The 26,737-nt window shown below is 39.1% G+C and overlaps 1 protein-coding gene and 1 long non-coding RNA gene across 2 annotated transcripts; both read right to left on the minus strand.

Annotated features, from left to right (window-relative positions):
* Positions 1-5,921: 5,921 nt before the first annotated feature.
* Positions 5,922-18,170, minus strand: LOC148587359 (uncharacterized). Its single transcript, XR_015911397.1, has 3 exons — positions 18,091-18,170; positions 6,083-6,164; positions 5,922-5,981 (listed from the first exon to the last, which is right to left on the minus strand). It is a non-coding gene; the product is annotated as an uncharacterized LOC148587359 (long non-coding RNA).
* Positions 18,171-21,074: 2,904 nt separating this feature from the next.
* Positions 21,075-26,005, minus strand: LOC148587360 (putative disease resistance protein RGA1). The gene is made up of 4 exons (XM_088512558.1): positions 23,104-26,005; positions 22,663-23,020; positions 21,750-21,810; positions 21,075-21,191 (listed from the first exon to the last, which is right to left on the minus strand). Exons 1-4 carry the CDS (start codon positions 26,003-26,005, stop codon positions 21,075-21,077), a joined length of 3,438 nt encoding a protein of 1,145 aa, XP_088368684.1.
* Positions 26,006-26,737: the final 732 nt, after the last annotated feature.

Raw genomic sequence — 26,737 nt, forward strand, 5'->3', positions numbered from 1 at the left:
AATTGCCCTTTCATTAACCAAACAAATTAAGAACAAATGTTATTGGGTTTCGATGAAAACCCTTGTTGGAGATATTTTCATAGCTGGCTTTGCTGATGATAGAAAAGGCCAACAAGAAAACATCTCTTATAATCCTCCTGCTTTGTACTCACCAACATAGGGAATTACATAATTTTGTTTTCTATGAGAGCTAAACATGTAAAGGGTGTGTGGGGCCGAAAACAAAAACACCAAAATAATAATAATAATAATCTAATTCAAGTTCCTGATGCCTAATTTTTACCAATTAATTTATCAATCTATAATATAAATTTCTAAGCCGGTTGAAATAAACTGGAAAGGAGTCGGTCCTTAAAGTGAAAGGACAAAATTGTCATTTCATATTTTTATGGATAATTTTGTCCTCCCACTTTAAAGGACCCGCTCCTCTCCAATTCATTAGATCCTTAAAGTAGTGAATCTTGTGATACTCATGCTCTACAGTGGTTACTGTTTGTCTTCTTTCGATATTTATTTTCTGCAACGATCTATGGAGTGCAGTTTTTGTATTATTTTGGTTTTCGATTTCTTGTAGTTGTTTTCTAAGGTTTTGTTAATATGAAACTCTCATAGTAGCGGTCTTAAATCTCCAATATGTCTTTCTTTTTCTCTTTGGTTCTTTTATGGGAGCAAATAACTTACCAATGACGGAAGAATTTTTCACTAATGGTAAAGGAAGCGAAAGTGATTTCGATTGTGAATGCACTTGTAGCAGAGATGGAAAAATGAGAAAATTACTGTCTAGTTCAGAAAGTTCTGATGGACTGGACAGTGGGTAGAGACGTGATTTGCCAGAATATGCTGAGGATTTGAAAATTGATTGCGACTGTGGCATTTGAAGAGTTACATAAGAACTTGTTTCTCATGTAGTTAGATATGATTGGGTCTAATTCCATCATCTTCCTTAGACTTGTTTGACCCGTGATGTGGGCTCTAGCAAAAATGGTTGTTAAACAAAACATAGATCGAGTTTGGTCGGAAGAAATTCTTCATTGTAACTATGGTATTGTTTTGTTAGAGCAACATACTCTATTTTTATGAATTGAATAAAAAATAAACATTTTTATCATGCAACAACAATCACGAATTGGAGGGTCACTCAAATCCACCTGAACCCGACACGCGAGCCCGTTTTGACTACACTTGCCATTTTTCATCGTCTTTTTAATGACAAAGTTGGAGGTAGAATCTTTATTTTCCAACAGATTTACATGATAGATAAATAAGAGACAACACATGAGATAGATATAACAATAAATCAATGCATCTACAAGAGAATAGATTAGATTAAGTACATGAACATGTATATGAATAAATAGTATGATCGTACAAACTAGTACTTATTTGAGTTATTATCTTTATTTCTTTGTTTAAAAATAATAATAATATTGTCTTTTGATATTTGATAAAAGACTACGGAATTTCAGCCTTCCATTCTGCTTGTAAAAGTAGGATAAAGCTCTGTTCCTAAACACTACGTCACTACCGAATGGTTGTTTTTTGCGTGGTTGAGGTTGTGTTTTGGCAGGAGACATAATATTCAGGTGAATTAAAGCTGTTGATGAGTACACTACTGCTCTTCCTTTGGACGCTCTGGCTTTTCTTTTGCTTATTCACATGAAATATGTCTACCGAATGGCGGGAGACATATTCAGCACTAATTTTTTTTTCAACTTAGTGTATAAAAGTGATATGTATTCTTTTTTTTTTAATAACATATGAGATGCATATGAGTTTTTAATAAAATTTATTTCAACTTTGTCTTTACTATTAAAAAAACATATAATTTTCACATAATCACTTTTATAAACTAGGTTAAAAGAAATTTTTTCAACCTAGTTTAAAGAAAAACTGTCTATTTTATATGGTGTTGATGATTTATGAGTAAAAACAAATAAAATATTTTTTTTGTTTTTTTTTTGTAAGAGTGAGTAACTCTACTTATTTCTTTGCTAGTGAGATGATATTAGCTCTTTATGTAATATGTGGCAAACTCTTTACCATTTTCTTAATGCAGCCTGCATTAATAAATATTATTGATTTTTTTTCCCCCCATTTCAGATAATAGGAAATGGCTTTAAACAAGGATAGCAATTTGTGGTGAACTAAAACTCTTAAAGGTCTCCTCTACCGCCTTGTGCTAGGATCTGTTATTTACAAGTTGTGGTGCACTAGAAATGAATTAAAACACTCTGGTCATCCTATTTTTGAGGAACAGATTTTGAGGAAAGTTCTTTGGGAAGTGAGAACAAGAATTGCAGGGAGGGGCAAGTTTTCTAAAAACAGAGAGAATTTGGTTTTAGCTGCTCAGTGGAATTTACCTGCAAATTTATTCTTGTAATAGTTGTAATAATGGTGTGGTTTGTAATTAGGCCCTTGGGAGGGCATCTCTGTTGATGACGCTTGGTGGTTTTTTTTTCTTTTTGTGGTCTGGTTTTGTTTGCTGTCTGTATTCTCAGCTGCAGACTGGATTCTGGTTTTTTAGCTGGTTGGGGTAGGCCTCTGTGAGGTTGAGTTTTTCAGCCTTTTGGAAAAGGCTTGTATTTGGTGTTACTATTGTTGATTGGTTTGTTTGCTTATAAAGTCTCTTATTCATCAAAAAAAAAAAAAAAAAGGATAGCAAATCGACATTGTAGTGCTCTACATTTAGTTGATGTTGCACGTTGTTATTATCTCTTATATAAATTTGTTCATTTCCTTTAGAGCCTAAAATTAAGTCAAAATTTTGTTGAGCCGAATGTGAGTGGACTCTTGCATTGAGTGTAGCAGACCATGAGTTCCTCAAACGTGTCATGATGCCGTTGGCAAACAAATCCCGTGGCATTATCGGCATTTACTCAGATTGACACCAAGTCAATGGTGATTAAGGAACAACATAATGAAGGAAAGAGATATTATCTTCCTTATATATATATAACAATTTTTCTAACCAGTCTAATTCGTTAAGCTCTACATATCACAATTTATTTATTCAACCTTCATTATATTCTTCAAATTTTGAGATTTATTTCGAATCAATTATGCTTATGAATTGATTAATATTTTGAAAAGCCATAGCCAATTATAATTTTCAAAGAAAATTCTTGTCGAATGGTTCATTTATTATACATCACTTCAAAGGATGGAGGAGGTACTCCTTCGGTGCTGATTTATTTTATAAGCTATGAAATTAGAATTAATTAACGCTAGGAAAGGACTTTCCTGATGTGTCCCATAATTAATTTGAGAACTACAAGTCAATTTTGTTATGTGTGGTGCATTGAGTTGGAAGATGCTCCTTCCAATTATTATGAGTTCACTCCTTTTGCACTGATGTCTTGAGTGTGTTTTTTACTCTTGTTGTCGGGACACAATCTCAATATTGAACTATTCTTCCCTATTTTGATAGGGATAATTAAGCATATTAGAAAGCGCGTATGAGAACTTTTCTTCAGTCATCGGATGAGAATGTGTTTTTTAATTTTTTTCTTTTTAATTTTATATTAAAAATGTCACCTTCTCATTGTGTACGACGTTGCAGCAATGTTAAAAATTTAACGGAAGATGGATGTAAATAACCAATTGAAATAGTATGTAAAATGTAATACCTGGACTGTGATAATCTATTAATAGAGTTGAAATAGCAATTAATATTCATGTTTGTTCATCAACGGTCACATAATTTTCAAGACTGTTAAATTAAAGAACTATCAATGATTATTTAATAATAATCGGTAGATTGTAGTTATTTAATCACAACCATTAAATCAAAATTGATTAGATCTTACCATTAACTTAAGTGACGGTCCACTAAATTCAACCACTAGATCTACTTAAGAAACATCATATAGTCTAGATCAAACCATCAAATTGAATGATCCGAACCGTCCAAAATTATCCTACAGGACGGGGAGGTCTAGGCACGGGTTGTATTGCTGAGTGATTGTCCCCTAGAGCCACTGAGAAGCTACCGAGTCCGCTGTGTTGAGGAGTACTTGAACCGCTGCTTCCACAATGGTCTCGGCTTGATCCTTCTTCTTGCCGCCGCCTTATTTTCTCAGTCGCCTAAAATTCTGCTTTTTGCAAATTGCAATTCAAATGAAAATTGCAATTGATAGGGACAAAGCATTAGACAACACGTATAACAAACATTGTAAAGACTTTGACCCAAAATCAGATAAATCATATTATCACTCGTAAGAAATAACAACACACCTATGATAACACTGATAGCTAACGAGTTTATGAATAACAATCTAAGATTAATAATCTTTGCAACATAAATTTTGAGGTAAATTTAGCCCTGACTTTTCATTTGACTTAAATTTAGTCATTGAGTTTTTATTTTCAAAAATATAATCCTTAGGTTTCGTCTAAGTTTAAAATAGGCGTCTCTGTCACTTCATTGTCAAAGTTAACGGTTTGTCATCTACTACATATCTCATTTGACATGTCAAAAACACTTAAATACAATATCACTTTGACAAGTGTTAAGTTATTCATAGAAGAAAAAAAAAAAGACCCAAAAAAACCATCGATCCGATACGTATAGAACTTAGAAAAAAAAAAAAAACACGTCATCATGCAAAGCGGTTTTGTTGACATGGCATTGCATTGGGGTGTTGAGATGGATGTTGATGTGTTCAAATGAAACACATGCGGCAAATGACAAACTGTCATAACCATATGGATGTTGCCATCTGATTATATCTAGTTATATTACCCAATGAAACAATATCCTTATTAGAAAGTACTAACGATTAGTGTTCACATGTCAGGTTTGGGTTGTATCGAAACGTATGTATAAAATTATATAAATCAACTCTATTTCAATCAATTTAATTAAACGAATTAAACCCCTCAACCATAACCCTTTAATTTTGTATTGGGTTTGTGTTGAATTCGCGAGCTATGTCAAAAATTGTCTTCCATTATGTCGCGTGTTAGGTTCGAGTTGTGTTGAAGTTTGAATATAAGACTATATAAGTCAACCATAACTTAACACATTTAATTAAACGGGTCAGACTCCACAATCATACTATTTAATTTCGTATTGGATTTCATGTCAGGTTCGCAGGTCATGTCAAAAATTGCTAACCATAATTCTTATGACATGAAATGAGATAATAGTTTGCAACAAATATATAAAGGCGACATCTTTAGACCTTATAGCTTTCTCCCGTCCTATCTTTGTGTATATATGGAATGGATCACTCGATCAGCAGTTCTCATCTGCACGTTCCACTGCTAAAAGGCACTGATGCCATCATGATACTATTTCTTACTCTGCTAAAAAGACTCTTCAGCGGTTTACCAGTGCAGGAAATTCAAGATGTTAATGGCCCAAAGGTTATGGAATTCTTCCTTTAGTGCAGACCCACAAAAGTTCAAAGATCTACAAAATTTGCAGAGATGAAAATAAATCTTTCAAGAAAATTTGCTCATTGTGAAATTTGAATCACACAAAATGTATATCAAGTATAGACTCCTCTTCAGCTCACCTCATGATAATGAATATAGCAAAAGTGCAAAGCAAACAAGAATTATGAACGAGTCAAAGTTAAGAAGATATCTTGGACGTTTTCAGGAATACAACATACACAAAAACTTGGAAAATGATAAAAAAAAAAAAAATTAAAAAAAAAAAATCAAACTGAAAATCCAGGTCCAAATGAATTTGAAATGACTAAAATCTGGACACGCAACTACTGAGAGTCATCTCTTCAATACAGCAGCCAGCAACAAGATCATTCATGTACCGCTAGGATAACCAATCAAATACTGCTTGTCTTCCTGTACATCTGTAAGAGATCATATCCAAACTTACATGGTTAAATTTAAATTGGTTTGTATTGGTTAAATATCAAGATTGATATATTTCAAGTAGTCAAATTAATCCATACCAAGTTTGGTTCCTACTAGCACTATTGGCACAGTTGGGGGGATTAACTGGAACTTCCAGTCTGAAAGCCAAGAAATAGATGTGTCAGACTGATATTAGAGAATTACCCATAAATTAACCAAACAAATTAAGAACAAATGTGATTGGGTTTTAATGAAAAACCTTGTTGGAGATATTTTCATAGCTGGCTTTGCTGATGAGAGAGAAGGCCAACAAGAAAACTTCTGGTTATAATCCTCATGTCCTGTATTCACCAACTTCGTTAAGTACAAAGGGAATTACATAATTTTATTCACTATGAAAACTAAACATGTAATGGGTGTGTGGTTGGAAAAAAAAAAAAAAACACCCAAAAAAAAAAAACTAATTCAAGTTGCCGATGCCTAATTTTTACGCATTTATCAGTCTATAATTAAATTTTAAAGTGTGATAAACTCTCTCATGTTTCATGTAGAAGAGAAATGCCATTTTGTATACTCCCATCCTTCTCTCATTCCCCTTGCTTGAAAATCAGATATTGAATATGTAGGACTCACAGGTTTTTTTAAGAAAAAAGATTGGAGAAGTATAAGAGTATTCTAAATATCAGGACTACATACAGAATTATAGCAGCAATCCGATGACACCCATGAAGCAATTACCTACCACCAGTGTCCCATGAAGCATCAACCGAGTCATTAGAACTGTTGGGTCATGGATCAACCATTGCATGTATATTCGACAGTCTTCGGGCCCAATATTCAGGCCCAATCGTCAGGATCCGAGACATACTCATCCAAGACCATGATATCCGTGACTCCACATCCGAGACTATGAAATCCGAGACCCACTTAGCCGAGACCATAAAGTCCGAGACTAACTCAGGACACACAGGTCTCGGCAAAAGGAATAACTCAGATATCCTGAAAGATAAGTCTGTTGATAAATAATAGATTTTGTTCATTCAAAAGATGACATATCAATTTACAAGTCAAATAATTTATATCAGTCAAGATACGCCGGTTAAATTCTAAGATCATGAAGATGACCGAGTCACACTCGGGCACTCTAACTTAGCTTGATTCAAAAGCTCAAAGCTTATCCTCTGATTTTAGGCCACTAAGATCACGGAACAGCTAACGATATGATCCTTCATTTAAATATTTGTGCAGCTGATATTAAGGGATAAGATTCCTTAACATGTGGGAAATCAAACTATATCCTTGCCTATAAATACAAGTCATATAATTAATGCAAAGGTAATCGCAATTCTGCCTATCAATGCTTTGTGGTTTATATCTTTTCTCTTTCCCATTCTGACTTAGGCATCGGAGTGTCCCCGCCGGCTCACCCCCGATCTCTTCTATCCTTCTTCTTCTTTGCAGTGCAGTCAACATCCGTAAGTTGGTCAACTCAAAGCTCGGCAGGCGTGCCACGTCATCATCAGGAAACTGTGTATCAATAGTTTGGCGCCGTCTGTGGGAAATTCGATTTTCATCCGTTCTCTACTAATTCAAAATGGTGACTACCCGTTCCACTGCTGCAGCCTCCAACGCACCGCCAGCATTCGATCTAGCCGAATTCATGAAGCAAATGTCTGAATCCATGAAGGCTCTGAAGAAGCAGAATAAAGACCTGGCTATAAGGCTCATAGCTGCTGAGGGCCGTAATAGCCAGAGGGACCAACAGCGAGCAAAAAGGCGTGATGAATGGCATGAGAGGGAAAGACGAAGGGAAATTCGCGATGGGAAGCAGACTACCGGTTCGCACCGCGATGAGGAAGCAAGTTCAGTCCAAGCTAGCCATCATACTACTGTCCAGAATGAGGAACATCGAGAGCAGGAAAATCCAGAGAGGTCTCAACATACGAGACCTTGATGGGAACAACCTCATGGGCGGAGTGAAGGCCAGATGAGTGCTGACATGGAGGATCTGAAGAAGAAGTACGAAGAGCTAACTCGCAAGTTGGCTGCAAAGGATGAAAAAAACCCCTACTGCGGGGTTTATGGATAACACCGACTTGCCTTTCACCGATCGAGTGTTAGGTTTCCCTTTGCCTGACAACTTAAAGATGCCTCACGTCAAGGAGTTTGACGGTAGTGGTGACCCTTCTGAACATATGGAAAGCGTCCGTGCTCATTTTTCCCTTTATAGGTTTTCAGATGAAATAGTATGCCGAATCTTTACTCTCACTTTGGAAGGAGTCGCTCAGGACTGGTTCACCAGATTGCTTGCCAAGTCGGTAGACAGTTTCAAGGAACTTGGATGCCTCTTTTTAAGACAATTCCTGGCAACCAAGAAGAGGAGGAAGCACTCGGCTTGTTTGCTGTCATTGCGTCAGGGGAAGGAAAAGAGCCTGGAGGATTTCATGCATAGGCTCAATAAAGAAAAATTGTTGGTGGATAACCCGGGGGATCAAACGGTATTATCCGCATTATGGCACGGAGTTAGGCCAAACGGACCCCTAATGGCCGAAGTGTCAAAGAACTCGACAGAGATAACTCTTCGTGAGTTTATCGCCAAGATAAAGGAGTATATCAATCAGGAGGAAATGATTAAGGCTCTCACGAAAGGTTAGGAGGAGGAAGACCAAGAAAAGGAGGACGCCAAAAAGGAGCCACCTGTAGTTCCTACTCCGAAGGAAGAGAAGTTCCAGAAGAAAGTAGTGAAGAAGACTGTACCATCATTCCCGAAGATAGAACCCCAGCGACGTGAAGATCGAAGGTTCACACCTTTGAATACCAGGGTCAACGAAGTGTTTATGGAGATCAGAAGGGACCCAGCTTTCAGGTGGTCGAGTAAGTTACGGGGTGATCCGAGGAAGCGAGATCGGACAAAATTCTGTGAGTACCATAATGATCATGGGCATTTGACGGAAGACTGTATAACCCTGCGATAGGAAATCGAAACATTCATTAGAAATAGAAGGCTAGTAAGATTTCTAACAGGGGAGAGGAACCGAGACGCGGTTCACCAACAGTCCCTTCTGTTGGTTGCAAACCGAGACGTAGGGGGACGAGAGCCGAGGCATGATCGGGATGATGATCCCAGAGAGGATCTGAGACCTTCTCGGGATCAAGGAGTGGTAGGAGAAATCCACACTATCGCTGGAGGAATAGCTAGTGGAGGACAGTCCAATTCAGCTAGAAAGGCTTATGCGAGAAGGGCACAGACTGAAGAGGTCCTTTCAGTGCAAAGACCTTCTAAGATTTCAAAGCAGGATTCAATGATTCTTTCTTTCTCGGAAGAGGATGCCAGGGGGATAATGCAGCCACATGACGATCCATTGGTAGTAACAGTGACAGTGGTCAACCATATGATCCATAGAATTTTGGTGGACAATAGAAGTTCAGCTGATGTTCTATATTGGCCGGTCTTCAAACAAATGGGTATTAATCGTGATAGGATCACACCATTTAGTTCCCCCCTGGTCGGATTTGCAGGGAAGCAGGTCCAGCCAATTGGCCTCATTTCACTCCCTGTAACAGCAGGGACGGCACCAAAGCAGAGGACTGTAATGGTAGACTTCCTGGTCATTGACCAGCCCGGTGCCTATAATGCCATCATCGGTCGGCCTGCTTTGAATAAGTTGAAGGCCGTAACTTCAACGTACCACTTGATGATGAAGATCTCGACGGAAGAAGGAGTCGGAGAAGTAAAGGGAGATCAGACTCAGGCGAGAAGATGTTACAATACATCTCTTAAGAAGGCATCGGATCCGACTCCTATTATAATTGGTACAGTAGAAGGCAAAGGCAGAAATGAACCGAAATGAGCGCCAGCCGAGCCATTTGAAGAAGTGGAGGTTAGTCAAGGCAAAGTTTTGAAGATTGGGACTCAGATTAGTCCCAAAGTCCGAGACGCTCTCATTGCCTTCCTGCAACGAAACTTAGAAGTTTTCGCATGAACTCATGAAGATATGCCAGGAATCAGCCCTGAAAACATTCTCCACCAACTCAATGTGGACCCAAGCATGAAGCCGGTCAAGCAAAAGATAAGGAAGTTCGCTCCCGAGCGGAATATGGCAATAGCTGAGGAAGTAGAGAAGCTTCTCAAGGCCCAATTCATTGAGGAAGTTTATTATCCTGATTGGTTAGCCAATGTAGTATTGGTCAAAAAATCCAATGGGAAATTGAGGATGTGCGTGGATTTCACTGACCTTAATAAAGCTTACCCAAAAGACAGCTTTCCATTACCTCGCATCGATGCATTGGTGGACTCAATAGTTGGGTATGGCTTACTCAGCTTCATGGACGCCTTCTCTGGTTACAACCAGATATACATGCATCCAGAAGATAGTGAGAAAACTACATTCATAACTGACCGAGGCCTGTACAGTTATAAAGTCATGCCCTTCGTTTTGAAGAATGCAGGAGCAACGCACCAGAGACTGGTAAACAAGATGTTCCGAGACCAGATCGGACGCAATATGGAGGTATACGTCGATGACATGCTAGTCAAGAGTGTGCTACCACAAGACCATATACTCGACTTGCAAGAGACGTTTACAACCTTAAAGAAATACGAGATGAAGTTGAATCCCTCAAAATGTGCGTTTGGAGTCTCATCAGGAAAGTTCCTCGGTTATATGGTATCAAGCCGAGGAATAGAAGCTAATCTTGAGAAGATACAAGCTGTCTTGGATATGCAATCTCCAAAAAAATTGAAGCAGCTTTAGCAATTGACGGGAAGGATAGCAGCAATAAATCGGTTCATTTCACGATCAACCGATAAGTGTCTTCCATTTTTCAAAGTCTTGCGAAAGGCCTTTGAATGGACGGACGAATGTGAAGAAGCCTTCAGGCAGCTAAAACAGCACCTGGTAAGCCCGCCTTTGCTAAGCCAAACAATACCTGGAGAAGTACTATATTTGTATTCAGCCGTGTCTCAAACGGTTGTCAGTGCTGCATTAATCCGAGAAGAAGAAGGAATTCAAAAGCCTGTATACTTCATAAATAGAGCTTTGAGAGGCGCTGAAGAAAGATATCCCCAGATGGAGAAACTGGCTTTCGCCTTGGTCATAGCATCCAAGAGACTTCGCCCTTACTTCCAAGCTCATACTATCAGGGTGTTGACTGAATACCCTTTGAAAAAAGTACTAAGAAAGCTAGATCTGTTGGGAAGATTAGCTAACTGGGCGATTGAGCTGGGAGAATTCGACATTGAGTTTCTCCCTCGAAGTTCTCTCAAGGGCCAAGCGCTGGCTGATTTTCTGGCAGAGTTCACTAATCTGCCAGACGTCATCAGTGGGCCAGGTGATGAAACCTAGGTAATTTACGTAGATGGATCATCTACGAAGAAGCATGGTGGAGCTGGAATAGTGATGATTACTCCTGATGGGGAAAAATTGTATAGCTCTCTGAAGTTGAAGTTCAAAACCACAAATAACGAGGCCGAGTACGAGGCAGTCCTAGTAGGACTCGATTTAGCTCGTGAAATGGGAGCCAAATTTGTGAAAATGCGAAGTGACTCCCAGGTCGTTGTAGGACACATCCAAGGCGAATTTGAAGCCAAGGGAGATAAGATGAAGCTATATTTGTCTAAAGTGCAGGAAATGCAGAGTCTATTCAGTAAGTTCAGCATTGTGAAAATTTCGAGGCCAGAAAACGAGAGGGCAGACCGATTGGCCTGAATAGCCTCAACAGCCAATGGAGAGGTTGAAGTCGAAACTCCTATCCAAATTCTTCAACAGTCATCCGTTACCGAGACGGTGTCGGTCTCGACAATCGAGACCATACCTGATTGGCAATTGGAAATCGTGGAATACCTGGAAAGAGGAGTACTTCCCTCAGATCAAAAGCTGCCTACCCGGTTGAAAGTAAGGGCCGAAAGGTTCACGATGGTAAATGGAATCCTTTACAAGAGGGGTTTCCTGCTGCCACTCTTAAAATGTGTTTCGAAGGAAGAAGGAAATTATATCCTTAGAGAAGCCCATGAGGGGATTTGTGGAAGCCATTCTGGAGCCAGAATACTGGCACATAAAGCAGTCTGAGCGGGTTTTTATTGGCCTAACATGAATCGGGACTCGGCAAAAATAGTCAAAAATTGTGACAAGTGCCAACGATTCGCTAATATCACTCATCAACTTCCTGAAGACCTGAGTGCAATCTCGTCGCCTTGGCTCTTCTCCCAATGGGGGGTAGATATAGTGGGACTATTGCCTCGAAGCAGGGGAGGTGTACGATTTGCAGTTGTTGCGGTGGATTATTTCACCAAATGGGCAAAAGTGGAGGCCTTGGTGAATATCACGGCCAAGGCAGTAGAGCGATTTTTATAGAAGAACATCATATGCCGTTATGGCATTCCTCATGCTTTTATCACAGATAATGGCAAGCAGTTTGACTGCGACTCATTCCGAGCCTGGTGTGCCCCAGCTTCGAATAAAGAACTATTACTCGTCTCCAGGGCACCCCAGGCTAATGGGGAAGTAGAGGCTACCAACAAAACGATATTCAAGATTTTGAAGATGAAGCTGGATGATCGGAAAGGAAATTGGGTGGAAGACCTTCCCGAAGTATTATGGGCATACCGAACAACTAAGAGAATTCCAACCGAGGAGACGCCATATGCCTTAGCATTTGGAACTGAAGCAGTCATTCCAGCTGAGGTAGGCTCGGGCAGCTATCATGTAGAGACCTTCCAATCCGAGACTAATAACGAGGGTTTACAGCTGCACTTGGACTTGCTACAAGAAAAGCGGGATCAAGCCCAGGTGACCATGGCAGCATATCAGGCAAGAGTGACTCGGTATTTCAACAGGAAGGTCAAGCCTCGGAGCTTCAAAGTTGGAGATATGGTCCTATATAAAGCCACTCTGGTGACCAAGGACTTAATTGAGGGAAAGCTGGCTCCTAATTGGGAAGGACCTTATAGGGTGATTGAATGCAAAAGAGCAGGAGCATACCACTTGGAAGATTCCAAAGGTAAGGCGCTTCCGAGGCCTTGGAACGCTGAGCACCTTGAAAAGTACTATGTCTAAATGCTGTGATATGTAATTTCTTTGTCATTTCATTATTTCATTTCAATGAATAAAAGTATCTCAGAGTTATACAACATATAAAGTTCATACGTACAAATTAAATGGTTCTATGAGTCTCAAAAAAGACTCGGAGTAGCATAACTATGGGCAAGTCTGAGGTTGGATCAAAAAACCCAATCAAACACCCCGAAACCTGACTCAGGATAGCAATCAAACTCCCCAAGACCTGACTCGGGGTAGCAATCAAACTCTCCGAGACCAAACTCGGGGTAGCACAACTAAAGGTTAAGTCAGAATCTCCGAGATCTAACTTAGAGAAATATAATTATAAATTTTCTGAATAAACAAATAGTAGAAAGTTATTATTCCACGATTCGTATAAACACAAAAACTCATTTCATTAAAAAGAAACTTGAGGTATATACAAGGAACCATTAAATGATATTACATCATGTTGCCTTGGAAGCAAAAACAGGGGTAACATCGGGAGTTTCGATAGATACGGACTCGGCAGTGTCGGCCTCGACAGAGTGGGCATCATCAGAAACAGACTCGGTACCTTGGTGTTTTTGATCCGAGAAGGGATCGTAGAAACATTCTTTTATCCCTGCAGTATCAGGCATTTGTTCTTGGCCCAGATTTACCAGTTGCACCATAGCCGCATCCAAACAAGGGATATCCTCGATCTTCACCTTGTCAAGATCTACCTTCCGAGTTGAGTCCTTAGCCCATGCCCGAAAAGTTTCAAAGCCAAGGATGAGCCCGTTGGCTCAGGCAGAATTTCGAACCCATGAAGCAAAGGACAGCTGACGTAAATAATTGGCAGCTCGAGTCTTAGCCTCCTTTAGTTGGGCCCTTACCTGGGCGTACTTTCCTTTGAAGAATTTAAGCTTCTTTTCGGCTATCACTTTGGCTTCATTTGTCTTTGTCACCAAAGCCTTCAGATTCGAGACCTCATCTTGAGCCAATTTCAGTTGGTCCGAAACCCCTGCATGTGTTTCTTCCAACTGATCCAAGTCCTCCTTAATAATAGAGTTATCCTCTTGCAGACGGTTCACTTCAGCTCGGAGGCCTTCAATCTCGGTCAGCAAATCATTAACCTTTGATTCAGCTTTCGCCCGAGCCGTAGCGGCCTCGGAGGTCTCAGCCTGCAATTTAGATTGCTCCTGGTTCAAGAGTAGCAGTTCCTTGTCTTGCACCGCCACGACCTTCGTCAATTTTGCATTTTCGGCCTCTAGCTCTGTGACCCTATCTTTAAGGCGGCTTGTCTCAGTGGCCGAGTCCTGTGCCGTCTTCCGAAAATAGCAGTATAATATCAGCGACTTCATAAAACTCTGCAATAGAAGTTCAGTTAGTAAAAAAAGAAAAAAAAAAAAAAAAAAAAGCATTTGCTCAGTCAAGGTGTGAGTCGGGAAACTTACGACAAGTTGGAAGAAAAGCATTTGCTCAGTCATACCCTGAGCGGATGTGTCACGTTTCATAATAAGGCCCTCATGAGGAACTAAATCCACCAGTGCTTGGAAAGGGTTGCCCCTCATGTCGCCACCAAATGCAGCAAAAGGTCCGCCAACAGTCCAATCCACTCCTTCAGGTCTTATAAGAGTCTCGGAAGAAAAAGAGGTCTCGGCAGCAGGGGCCTTCCCGGCAGCATGGGCCTTCTTGGCAGCAGAGACCCTCTCGGGAGCAGAGGCCTTCTCGGCACTCAAAGGTGTCGACCGAGGTTGCGGAGCCCGAGCCATAGGCTCATTCTCGGCAATGGGAGATAACGGTTTGAGCCCTGCGTCTTCGTCTGCAGCAACGGTTTGCCCCTCGGTTTTTTCTTGCACCATCCCTACAGAACCCTCGGAATTTTCTACTAGATCTATCTCGTCCAAAATGTGCTGAATGTTCGAGCCCAGGAGGTTGAAGAGATACGAACTCTATAGGGATCACATTCGCTGCAGCAGCTCCCGCTGATCCTTGAGGAGTGGCGTTTAGCAGCCAAGCCTAGACGGGCTCGTTTGCGAGAAAGGCCTCGACCTCCACCACAGGTTTCACCACAAGCTCAGGACCCGTTTTTCTCCTGGCAGCTAGAAAGCTGGCAAACTGGGCCTGCAGCTCTGTTTCAGCCACCTTCTTCAGTTTCTTCTTTTTTGGTTGAGGGGCCTCGATGTCCTTAGGCTCGTCAATCAATTTCAGAACTCTGGCTGCTCGAGGAGGAGTAGGCTTCTTGGTTTGGACGTCCATTTTCAGGGGTCCAGTAGTTCGGAACTGCGGAGCTGCAGGTTGAACTGGGCCCCCACTTATTTTTAAAGCTCTGCCAGTCCGAAGAGGAATATGCTTTTGTTTTGGCAAATCGACCATTTTTTATTTGCCCTTATCAAGCCTGGATTTCGGGGGGTGGCTCCTCGGGTATTTACGGCTGGAGGATCCAAGACGCCGAGACTTGGGTCTCGGACGACCACAGAAGCAAGTCTCTTCTTTTTTCCGCCAGCACCTCCCTCAAGGGTGTCGATACCCTTTCCCTCGGAGAATGTCCTGGTCAGCACAGTGTAGTACATCATACTTTCATGTTTCTGCGCCCAGGCTGTAATACTGTTTAGGCGCTTCTGCTCGTTTTCATCTAAGATCGGTTCCTTTGAAGCATTTTTAGCAGGAACGCTAGTCTCCCGCGGCACCCTTGGGCCTTCAGCAATTTCGGTGGGATGAAACTCCCACTGACCAGTGGTGAAGAAATACTTAGCTTTCCACCCGTGATTGCTGGAATACTTGCCATCCACATGTATAAATTTTCCCCGTCGAGACTGGAAGTTGTATATGCCCTCACACTTCGGCTTCTTCTGAAGCCGATATATCCATAAAAACTCCCGTGTGGTAAGATACTGCCCTGGTCCGAGAGCCATTGGCCAGAGCAAGATACAGGCATAGATGATCCTCCATCTGTTGGGTACAATCTGATGCGGAGCAAGATTAATAAAACTCAGCAGCTCTCGGACTACCTGTGGGAAAGGTAGTCGAAAACCAGAACGAAACATGGTTTCGTAAAGGCAAATCTCATGAGCATCAGCACGCACAATGGCGCCCACGTGCTCGTCATCAAACCGCAACTTCACCGATCTGGGGATGAAGCATTCTTCTCGGATCCTAGCCTCATCAGCTTTGGTTAGTTCTGACCTCCAGCAGGCTGGATAGGTGTTGCCACCGAGACCATCAGAGCCTGATCCCTCGTCGTTGGACATAGTGATAAGGAAAAAGAGAGAGAAAAGAAGCAGGCGCTTGAGGGATGAAGAAGAGAGACCAGGATTTTATCACTAGAAAACAAAAAATGGATAGGTACAAAGAAGATAGCACCTTATTTAAAGAGGGGCTTACCTTGGTAACAGGGGGTATTAAATGCGCCAGATGCGACAGGGTCTCGGGATACCAACTGACACCGCCTGCAAATGATGAGTGCAGGGTACTCAAACGCCAAGGTTAATAATGCGATAAGATCTCAAAATACCAACCGACGCCGCCTAGAAATTTGAATTTTAAATTTTCTCTCCGAAATTTGGAATTTAAGTTTTCCCTCCGGAATTTGAAATTCAAAATTTTACCGCCTTGACTATCTGAGAGGAAGTCGGAAAGTCATTGACTGTCTCAGAACTTCTCTTAAGAAAGCTGGTCTCGGTAGGTGAACCCATTCCTTCAAAACATAAAATTTCTTTAGTTCTACGAACATCGAAATTAGGGGGTAACTGTTGGGTCATGGATCAACCATTGCATGTATATTCGACAGTCTTTAGGCCCAATATTCAGGCCCAATCGTCAGGATCCGAGACTTGCTCATCCGAGACCATGATATCCGAGACTCCACATCTGAGACTACGAAATCCGAGACCCACTTAACCGAGACCATAAAGTCCGAAACTAACTCAGGACATACAGGTCTCGACAAAGGGAATAACTCAGATATCTTGAAAGATAAGTCTGTTGATAAATAATAGATTTTGTTTATTCAAAAGATGCCATATCAATTTACAAGTCAAATAATTTATACCAGTCAAGATACGCCGGTTAAATTCTAAGATCATGAAGATGACCGAGTCACACTCGGGCGCTCTAACTTAGCTTGATTCAAAAGCTCAAAGCTTATCCCCTGATTTTAGGCCACTAAGATCACGAAACAGCTAACGATATGATCCTTCATTTAAATATTTGTGCAGCTGATATTAAGGGATAAAATTCCTTAATATGTGGGAAATCAAACTCTATCATTGCCTATAAATACAAGTCATATGATTAATGCAAAAGTAATCGCAATTCTGGCTATCAAAGCTTTGTGGTTTATATCTTCTCTTTCCCATTCTGACTTAGGCATCGGAGTGTCTCCGCCGGCTCACCCCCGGTCTCTTCGATCCTTCTTTCTTCTTTGCTGTGCAGTCAACATCCGCAAGTTGGTCAACTCAAAGCTCGGCAGGCGTGCCACGTCATCATCAGGAAACTGTGTATCAACAAGAACTAAAGTTGTTGTACACAGTGGGCACATAATCCTATAAAAATTTGAAGTAAAACATATATCAAAATATAATTGTTGAGGTGGTAATCTAGAAAGAAACAAAAAGACAGGTTTTTATAAACATCCAATTACCTTAATTCTCTACTATGACAAAAATGCTACAAGAAATCAATCGAGTAATCAAATATTTTCCTGCAAAAACAGCCAATTGATCAGTCTAATATCAACCACTCATTTTCTTAATACATTAACTAAAGGCCTTTATAACCAACTCATTCTCTTCCACGTTTGGACTTCACAAAAAGGAAAGGTAAAGAAAATAAGAACTTCACAAACTTGCTGAAATGATCAATTCACATGTCTAGTAATTCTTTATGATTAAAATGGTTACAGTTGGAAAAGCATAAAGCTGAACATAATTGACAGTTTGTTTTGCAAGCAAAACAAGTATAATGAGATAAATTAACAAAATATTGATCCCCTATATTTCAACACGAACCTATGCTTCACAAGGAATGATAGCCAAGAACTAGCTAAAAATAAAGATTTCCTTGAAGTTAGGTAGCACTCTTTGAGTGCTAACACAAAAAGCTATCATAAAGGACGAAATAAAGCAAAATAAAGGATATTTCTAGCATATTGCAACAGATTTTTGACACCCAAGACAAATGAAGCTATTCTGCTTAACCCAATTTATTAATATAAATTTAATTACATAAGGAATCAGATACTTACACAATTGTTTGCAACTTGCTGCATAATTGTAGAATCAGCTTTCTTTGACGAAAGATTTACTCCTGTATGTTCATCATTTGATTCCCATCTAGCTTCCACATAAAGAATAAAAAAAGTTGAGAAGCTAAGAATATATACCTGACATGAAAGAGAGTAATCTAAAGAGAACTGGGATTGTACTTGATTACACATAAACAATGGAGTGTTGAGTCCTTTTCAAACCAACTCTAGTGCTGGGATTCTAGTAGTCTTATGCCGGTCTTGAACCAATCCCACCAACATATCATGCTTCTCATAGATGAGAAAAGAAAAATATAAATAAAACTCCCAATCTTATGTTTCTTGTTGTTTTGGTTTATAGAAAATGTACACATTTCAACTGAGAGTTCTGAGGATTTATGCTTTCTCCAATATCAAGTTTAAAGATATTTAAAATTTCAATTCTTTCTAAATTTACTTTGCATCAAGTAGAGCATAAAGTGAAAACTGAATAACATCTCTGATATGATACGCCTCTAAACTAAATCTGCAAGCTATAGTTTCTATCCAAACTTCCCTACCAGTACCAAACACCACTTAACAGTTTTTTGTTTATCATTTTATCCTCAAGTAAATAATGCAAATCTCTCTTCAAAACTGCAATAACTACAACATCGTAGGACTATAGCTAATCAGCAAACAACTTCCACATTAGCTCATTAGGAAAAGCTCGGTTACCAAATTGCAGTGCCCTGGATTTTGAATAAGCTTGTAATCTCCATCCAATGTTTCTTCTATGCTTCAACTGGTTCCTCTGCTTTTAAAACTGAAATTTAACAACCACGAAATATTGAGAGAGAATAATAAATAAGGTGGTGTCCTACATTAGTACTCATCAGCTTGTTTCACTCCTTCACAATATCCACTACTTGCGTATAACTTAACCATCAAAATACAAAGTTCTAATGAAAAGTAAATACATGCCATTTAGTCCCGCTTAATTTGTTGACTAGATTAACAATAGGCTGTTTAAAAAGCCACTAGTCAACTAAGGGGTATCCCGTGACACTTTATTATACGTAACATTGGCATTTTATTGACTATGTAGCAATTGATTAATAATTGATGTACATATTGCACAAATCCCCCATACTTCTCGTATCCCATTCTGCTTTTATATGCATTTCCCTCTAAAATTCAGAAAATCAAATGAATAAAAGAACCAATAGCTCAAAAATGATAATGCAAATAAAAATTGATCTAAGAACACAAGCACTTCAATCTGAATGGACAAATAGAATCTAAATAGAACGCAAAACTGAAAAGCAACCCTCCAAATGAGACATCTACCAAAGTGAAAATCACCCACCTACATCTCTGTAGATGAAAAACAGGTTGTTGTGTTAGAAGCTCAAACAAAGAACAAAATTCTGGATTTTTATGATTTTTCTCCATGGCTAGATTACAACTTTGTGGTGTGCCAAGCTTCCTTAAAAAAATAAGATCACTTCAAAGATGAAAGTAATACCAAATGCTACCTTTAAAATTCTTAGTCCTTAAGAGCCATCTCAATTGAGTAATCACATATTTCTCTGCAAAAACAGCTAATCAGTCTAATATGATTAATTAAATTGCCAATTACTTATTCTCTGTAGTAAGCTATATCAACCACTCATCTTCTTAATCCATGAACTCAAGGCCTTTATCACCAACTTATTCTATTCCATGTTTGGATTTCACAAAAAGGGAAAGCAAAAGAAAATAAGAACTACACAAACTTGCTGAAATGATTAATTCACATGTCTGGTAATTCTTTATGATTAGTGATTACAATGGTTACAGTTGGAAAAACATAAAGATGAAAATAATTGACAATTTGTTTTACAAGCAACACAAGTATAATGAGATAAATTAACGACATATTCGTTTGCAATATTTCAAAGTGCACTTACCTTCACAAGGAATCATAGCCAAGAACTAGCTAGGTTCTTGAAATTAAAGCTATCCTTAAAAGTTAGGTAGCAGTCTTTAAGTTCTAACAAAAAAGCAATCAGAAAGGATGAAATAAAACAAAACAAATGATATTTCTAGCATATTGCAACAACTTTTTGACATCAAAAACAAATGGGGATTCAGATATAAATTTAATATAACCCAATTTATGAATATAATTTTTTTTTTCCTACTCCTTTCATATCACCACTTCCCATTCTCATCAAGTATCATCCATGAGCCTCTTGTCAAATACAAACATTGTAAACAACTATTTTGAATTCCCTGTAAAAGACATATATTAGCCGCCCTCTGTTTTTCCTATGCTTCATCATCAGAGTCCTGCACTACTCTACCCCCTCTTCACCCTTTTGGCATTGAGAAGAGAAAGGCTTCTTCTGGTGTTGCTAATATATATATATATATATATAGAAAGAATAGCTTCACCAAAGAAAGGCTTTCACTAATACGCTGTCCATATTGCTAGTAATAACAGTCAATGGATCTCTTGCGTTATTGTAAACAGTAATTGCCATTTTTTTCATTATGAACAAACTGTGAAAGTGAAAACTAATCGATTACACTAATTGCCATTTTTTTCTCTGATTACACAGTGGACAATGAAACACCCAGGTACATCATATCATCAATTCAGTGTATGCAAAACCGTATATTATTAGAAATGAAGAAACAAAAGAAAAAAATGTAATTTACCATGTAGGAATTGATTAATCATTGATGTACATATTTCAATAAGTAGAAAATGTATTCAGTTCTTAATCATGTTTCACTAATAGATGAATACACTCAAATATAGGATGTGGGCAACCTTTGGCCAATTCTTACCTGTTTGCCACAGGCATCTCTCCAATTTAAGTGGGATAAGGCACTAAAACTCGTCTCTGTGAGGATGGAGGAAGTGAGATGTTTTATCCAAAACCTTTTCTTATAAACTTCATGTTGACCTCGGCCCTTGTAGTGACAACCCTAGTGAGTGCTCCTTCATCTGTTCCTCATTTGTCAATTGCCAGACGAAAAACCTTCTCAAAATACTTCTCAGGAAGAGTCAAACACTTAACTGTGGCCCTCAGTATTGCAAGAAACTCATCCTTAGGGTCAGTCTTCAGATCCTACATATAAGAGTGCCATTTCCAATAAATCCTTACATGACTATGCATCTAAAAACCAGAAGAAAAGAGAGAGAGAGAGAGAGAGAGAAGGAAATGAAATGTAGCCTTTCTAGAAGCTCAAATTCCCAGCCATAGGACTACGATAATCTTAAATGAACTTTTTGAAAAAAGAAAATGCCCAAAAATTTCAAATTTCATATTAAGAAGCTCATAACAGAAGCAACTTAATGTATATTCACTCGCCATTTCTCTAAATACATCATTGCACAGATGCCCAATAATATTCTCGTACCCCATTCTGCTTTCATATGCATTTCCCTCTGGAATTGGCAAACTCAAATGAATAAAAGAACCAATAGCTTAAAAATGATAATGCAAATAAAAATTGTTCTAAGAACACAAGCACTTCACTCTGAATACAGTCAGACACTACATAGAATGCAAAACTGAAAAGAAACCCTCCAAATGAGACATCTACCAAAGTGAAAATCGGGTATATCTATAGATGAAAAACAGATTGTGCAGTTAGGAGCTCCAATAGAGCCAAAAATAAACCACCAGGAAAATGGGAAGCCCTTGAATTTGTTGTATGTCATAAGCATCTACATCAACGTATTGTCTTAAACCAAGGTGATCAAATATAGAAGTTAGAAGCAATATGACAGTATAATGTTTAGGAACAATTTCCACTTAATTAGTTGAATAAATGGTAAGAGATATCCAGGAAATTGGAGCATAAACTGAAATGCATCCCTAAAATCATGTGAATCTAAACTCTAAAGGGCTGAGCTGATACAATGTATCACAAATCTTTTATTTCAAACTAAGCTAATTAACCAAAAATAGGCACTGATATTTAGAATGGAATTATTCAAGTGCCAAATCTTTTAATTGATTATTCGTAAGATAAAGTGACATGCGGGATGCTTATATGTAACAAAGAATTGAACCAAAATGAATACCCATGCTGCAAGGGAGTTCTCGGAGTGTTGTTGCCAGATTGGTTCTTCCGCACAATATTTGCCTGAGTTTCACCAAGTGCCAATTTTCACTCCGTTTAACACAATGAGAAATGAAGCACCCATAATACATCCCCTCATCAACTGTGTTCACACAAAACTATATATCATTAGAAACGAAGAAACAAATTTTTAAATAAAAAATAATAAAAAAATTATTCTACTAACTATTGCTCCAGATATGCAAACAATCACGTATGCAGTGCCCCAGATTTTGAAAATGCTCAAAATATTTGTCCCCTATTTCTTTTGTGCTTTCAACTGATTCTACTGCTTCTACATCTGAAATTTCAAAACCAAGAAATACTGAGAGAGAAAAATAGAGAAATGAAGGTGAAGAAGGTTGGGTACTTCAATTGCTATGCAGGATTCAAATAAAACCGTGAGTAACATACCTGAATCAGTCGAAGATGCAGGGTGCTTGAATATTTTTTTCTTACTAAAGCGGATACCGCAAGTCTAACTCTGGAATTTTAGCAATCTTGACCCAATCCTCACCTATGCCTTTCTCGCATCTTTGCAATAAGATGGGAGAATCCACAATTGTTAGCCTCTGTAAAGACTTTAGCCTACGCATTCCTTCGGGCAGTGATGCCAAACTCATGCAGTGACGAATGTCAAGAACTTGAAGTGAGTTGCAATAGTGGATCCACTCTGGTATAGCCGTCAAACATTCACAATATGAAATCTCAAGTGTTTCTAGAGCTGTAGCATGTTGAAGCATCGAGGGGAGAGACACCAATTTCGGAAGTCTTGAGATGTGAAGAGAGAGGAGCCCAGTGAGGCATTGCCTTTGCATCCCATCCTCATCTGTGACAATCATATATCGTAAGGCTCAAGCTCAAAACAGTAATCAAGAATCAAGTTTTGAAGGGCAGTGAGATGTTGTATACCTGGGGAGATAGACTTCAATCTACTGCAATTAGATATCGTCAAGGACTCAAGAGAAGTGAGGTTCTGTAACGGCAACGTTTCTAGATCCTTAATGAAATTCAGTTTTATATACTTCAATTTTGAGAGAGGAGTGGATGACGAGGAGGCTGCCATATTCATCATCATCGTCTGCTGTAGTGGCTTCGAGCTAGCATAGGCTAGGTCCAACTTTTCAAGACATGGAAACATTGGCATGGAAATCAACATAGGGCAGTTAGAGATCTGTAATGTAGAAAGATTAGAAAATGAAGGACGTAAATGATGACTATCACTATTGGCCTCCGCAGATGAATGCCTCGACCACCACCCCTCAAGATTAGGGCAACCACAAAGCCGAATTTCCCTGAGGGATGGGAAAAAGACTCCTTGTATCAATGAAGATGAAGATAACTCATCGCTATTTGATATGTACTCCATAGCATACAAACATCCAAGAGAAAGATACTTGAGGGAATGTAGTTGACTCAATTGTGGCAGAGATTTGCAATTCTTACACAACCATAATTCAAATCTAACAAGATTGTAGAGGGCAAAAAGCCAATTCGGAAACCGTGAACCTCGATAGTATAGTAACGAAAGTTGTTTCAGATTTTGGTGTGGTTGGAAGCCTTTCAATGACGCTTCATCTTTAGCAGAGTCCGAATCATTGGAATCTCCTTGAGTATCCCAGAATAAATGCAAAGCATGAAGATGTCGTTTCTCCTTTAACTTCGCACCCTCACATTCTGACTGGGCATCTTTCAAATCTCTCAAATTGAAGATCTGTAACTTTCCTCTCAGGTTACGTAGTTGATCTAGTTCGCTTAACTTACCACCATCTCTATGGACTACAAATCTTGATAACGTCTGAAGTTTAGTCAGTTGCCCCAATCCACGTGGCATATAAGTCAAAGCACGACATCCATCTATCTCAAGATGCCTAAGGTTCACTAATCTTGTAATGCCACTAGGCAATTCTTTGAGTGATGAACACTTGGAGAGCTTTAGTGTTTGCAAATTTTGCAACCTAGATATAGAATCTGGAAGCTTCTTGATATCGTTGTTACCAGAAAGATCAAGATATTTTAAATACTTCAACCTCCCAATAGAGCTCGGTATAGGATCTAGATCTTTGCAATGCACATTCAACACACGCAAGAATTTGGAACTTGAAAAAATTTTAGGCTCAAAGTAATGGCCCAAGAAAAGAAATGTTCGAATCCTACTTGCTTTATATAATGAGGTTGGAGAAATTTTTACATCGTTACCAACTAATACATGACGAGTTTTCTTATCAATGTGTCCCTTCTTATGATCTAATGTGGCGATTGATGATCCAGCCACCAATTTTGCAAGCTCATGCATGAGGCCATCCATTTTGAAAAGAATTATGTTACCAAACTCATCCACTTTAGTTCCTTGAAAGAATGATCTAAAGAGTAAATCCATAAAATACTCATTACCAATATCTTCCAAGCATTCATTTTGATCATAAGATGATTGGATAAACCCTTGTGCTATCCAAAGCTTAATCAGTGTTGATCTATCAATCTCGCAATCCTTTGGAAACAAACTACAATAAGCAAAGCATAGCTTCAAATGTGAAGGAAGATGATCGTAACTCAGCTTCAAGGTTGCTAAGATGCCATTTTCGTTCTGAGGTATTTTTGAAAGTTCATTGTTCTTAAAAGACAACCACTCTATTTCTGTATTTTTGGTGGAGCCCAGTAAACGTCCGATTGTCGCTATGGCCAGAGGGACGCCTGAACACGTTTTTACTATCTCCTTCCCAAGTGCGACGATGCTTGAATGCTGCTCTGGCTCTCGTCCTTTCTCAAAGGCCATTTGCTCAAATAAAGACCATGACGCATCTTCATCTAAAACCTTCAAGGGATATGATTCAACGGTCCCAATAATCCCTGCAACGCTTTTCTGGCGGATGGTCACTGCAACGATTTCAGTGCGGGTAGTCACCAATATTCTACTGCCTCTTGCACCACCCATCAGCACAGATCTCAAGTCAGACCATTCTCTTTTATCTTCATTCCACAGATCATCCAACACGAGAAAGTATTTTTTTCCATCGATATTTTTTTGAAGTTCACCTACCAACATAACCATTTCACGGGCTTTTGGTTTCTCCATTGTTGCAGATTCTATGATTTTTGAAACAATATTTTTAACATCGAAGATATCAGAGACACGTACCCACATTTTGAGGTCAAAGTGCTTTTGGATTTGCTCATCATTGAAAACAAGTTGAGCGAGTGTAGTCTTTCCCAATCCACCAATGCCAACAATTGGAAGGACCGAAACATTCTCTTCAACGTTGGAGTCCATCAGAAGGTCTATAACAGCCTTCTTATCATCCTCTCGACCAATAATTGTTTCCGCATGTACGAAAGAACAAGTGTTCTCCCTCTTCCTAACTCGTGTCTCTTCAACCTGGCGTACCTCCAAATGGAACCTCCGCCTCTCGGCGTCGATGGCAGCTAACCTTCGTGTCATGGCTTTAATCTTGTGGGCTATTTTACAACGAAAGGCAAGCTGGTTTGATTCGGAAAAGAAAATGTGTACCTTTTTGGCCTTCTTATCACGGGTCATTAGTTCTCTTTGCAGAGCTTCAGTTGAAACCTCATCCAGCAAGTCATCAGCATCATACATGGCCTTTTCTAGCTTTTCCAGCCAACCTTTGACATCATAGTTCCCTGCAGCATATTTCTTCTCTGCATCCAGAAGCACAGCTTTAATTGGTGAAACGGTGCTCATGAGGCTTTTAACCTCATCTTTGACACCCCATAGCAGTCCGATCTCTTTGGCAGCCAGTGAGTTCAGAGTCCCAATGATTCTCTCGGCAACAACGGAGAGAATCAGTTCCGCCATTTCCTGATGGTGAGCGAAAGAATGCTCAACCTCTTGAACAAGCAGTTGAAGGGTAGAATGAAGAAAAGGTTTTACAACATAAGATATGTTTTGACAAGGGGCCGGATATCGACAAGAAATAAGACTGGTTAAGAAATAAGATATGTTTTAACAAGATATTTCTGTGATGCCGTCGATGAGATAGGCCACATTCAATGAGCATAATTAATTGATTGACCGCGACACACCACCTACTCACCCACAAGACCATTTCAAACCAGACGGCTAGTTAATGGCATTTCGAACGAAAGAAAATTGTTGACGTCAACAAGACAGTAATTAATTGACAACCCATCTTTTTAAAGGAATAGAATCCTCTCCGGTCCAACGATGGAGAGGTCAACTTTTTTTTTTTTTTTTTTAAAGTACATTTTTTTTTTATTTAAAAAAAAAAAAATTAATATGTGCCACGTGTCGACGTCTGGTTAGTTTACGTGTCAGTCCTAACGGTCAACTAACGGATGGACTAATTTGGTCACTTATCAAAACTACAGGGACCTCCTGTAATAAAAATAAAACCACAAAGAGGAAAAAATAAAGTTATAAAACTCTAAAAGGGTATAAAGTATTTAACGCTTTTTTTTTAGCAGATGTGGGAATGGAAAATTTGAAGGGAGTTTGTCTATCGGAAGATTAACGTGGGTTGTTTCTGTTTTGTTTTTTTTTTTTTTTTTTTTTTTTTTTTAATTAAGA

The sequence above is a fragment of the Corylus avellana genome, chromosome 2 (genome assembly GCF_965113065.1).
Source record: "Corylus avellana chromosome 2, dhCorAvel1.hap1.2, whole genome shotgun sequence".
Classification (NCBI taxonomy): Eukaryota; Viridiplantae; Streptophyta; class Magnoliopsida; order Fagales; family Betulaceae; genus Corylus; species Corylus avellana.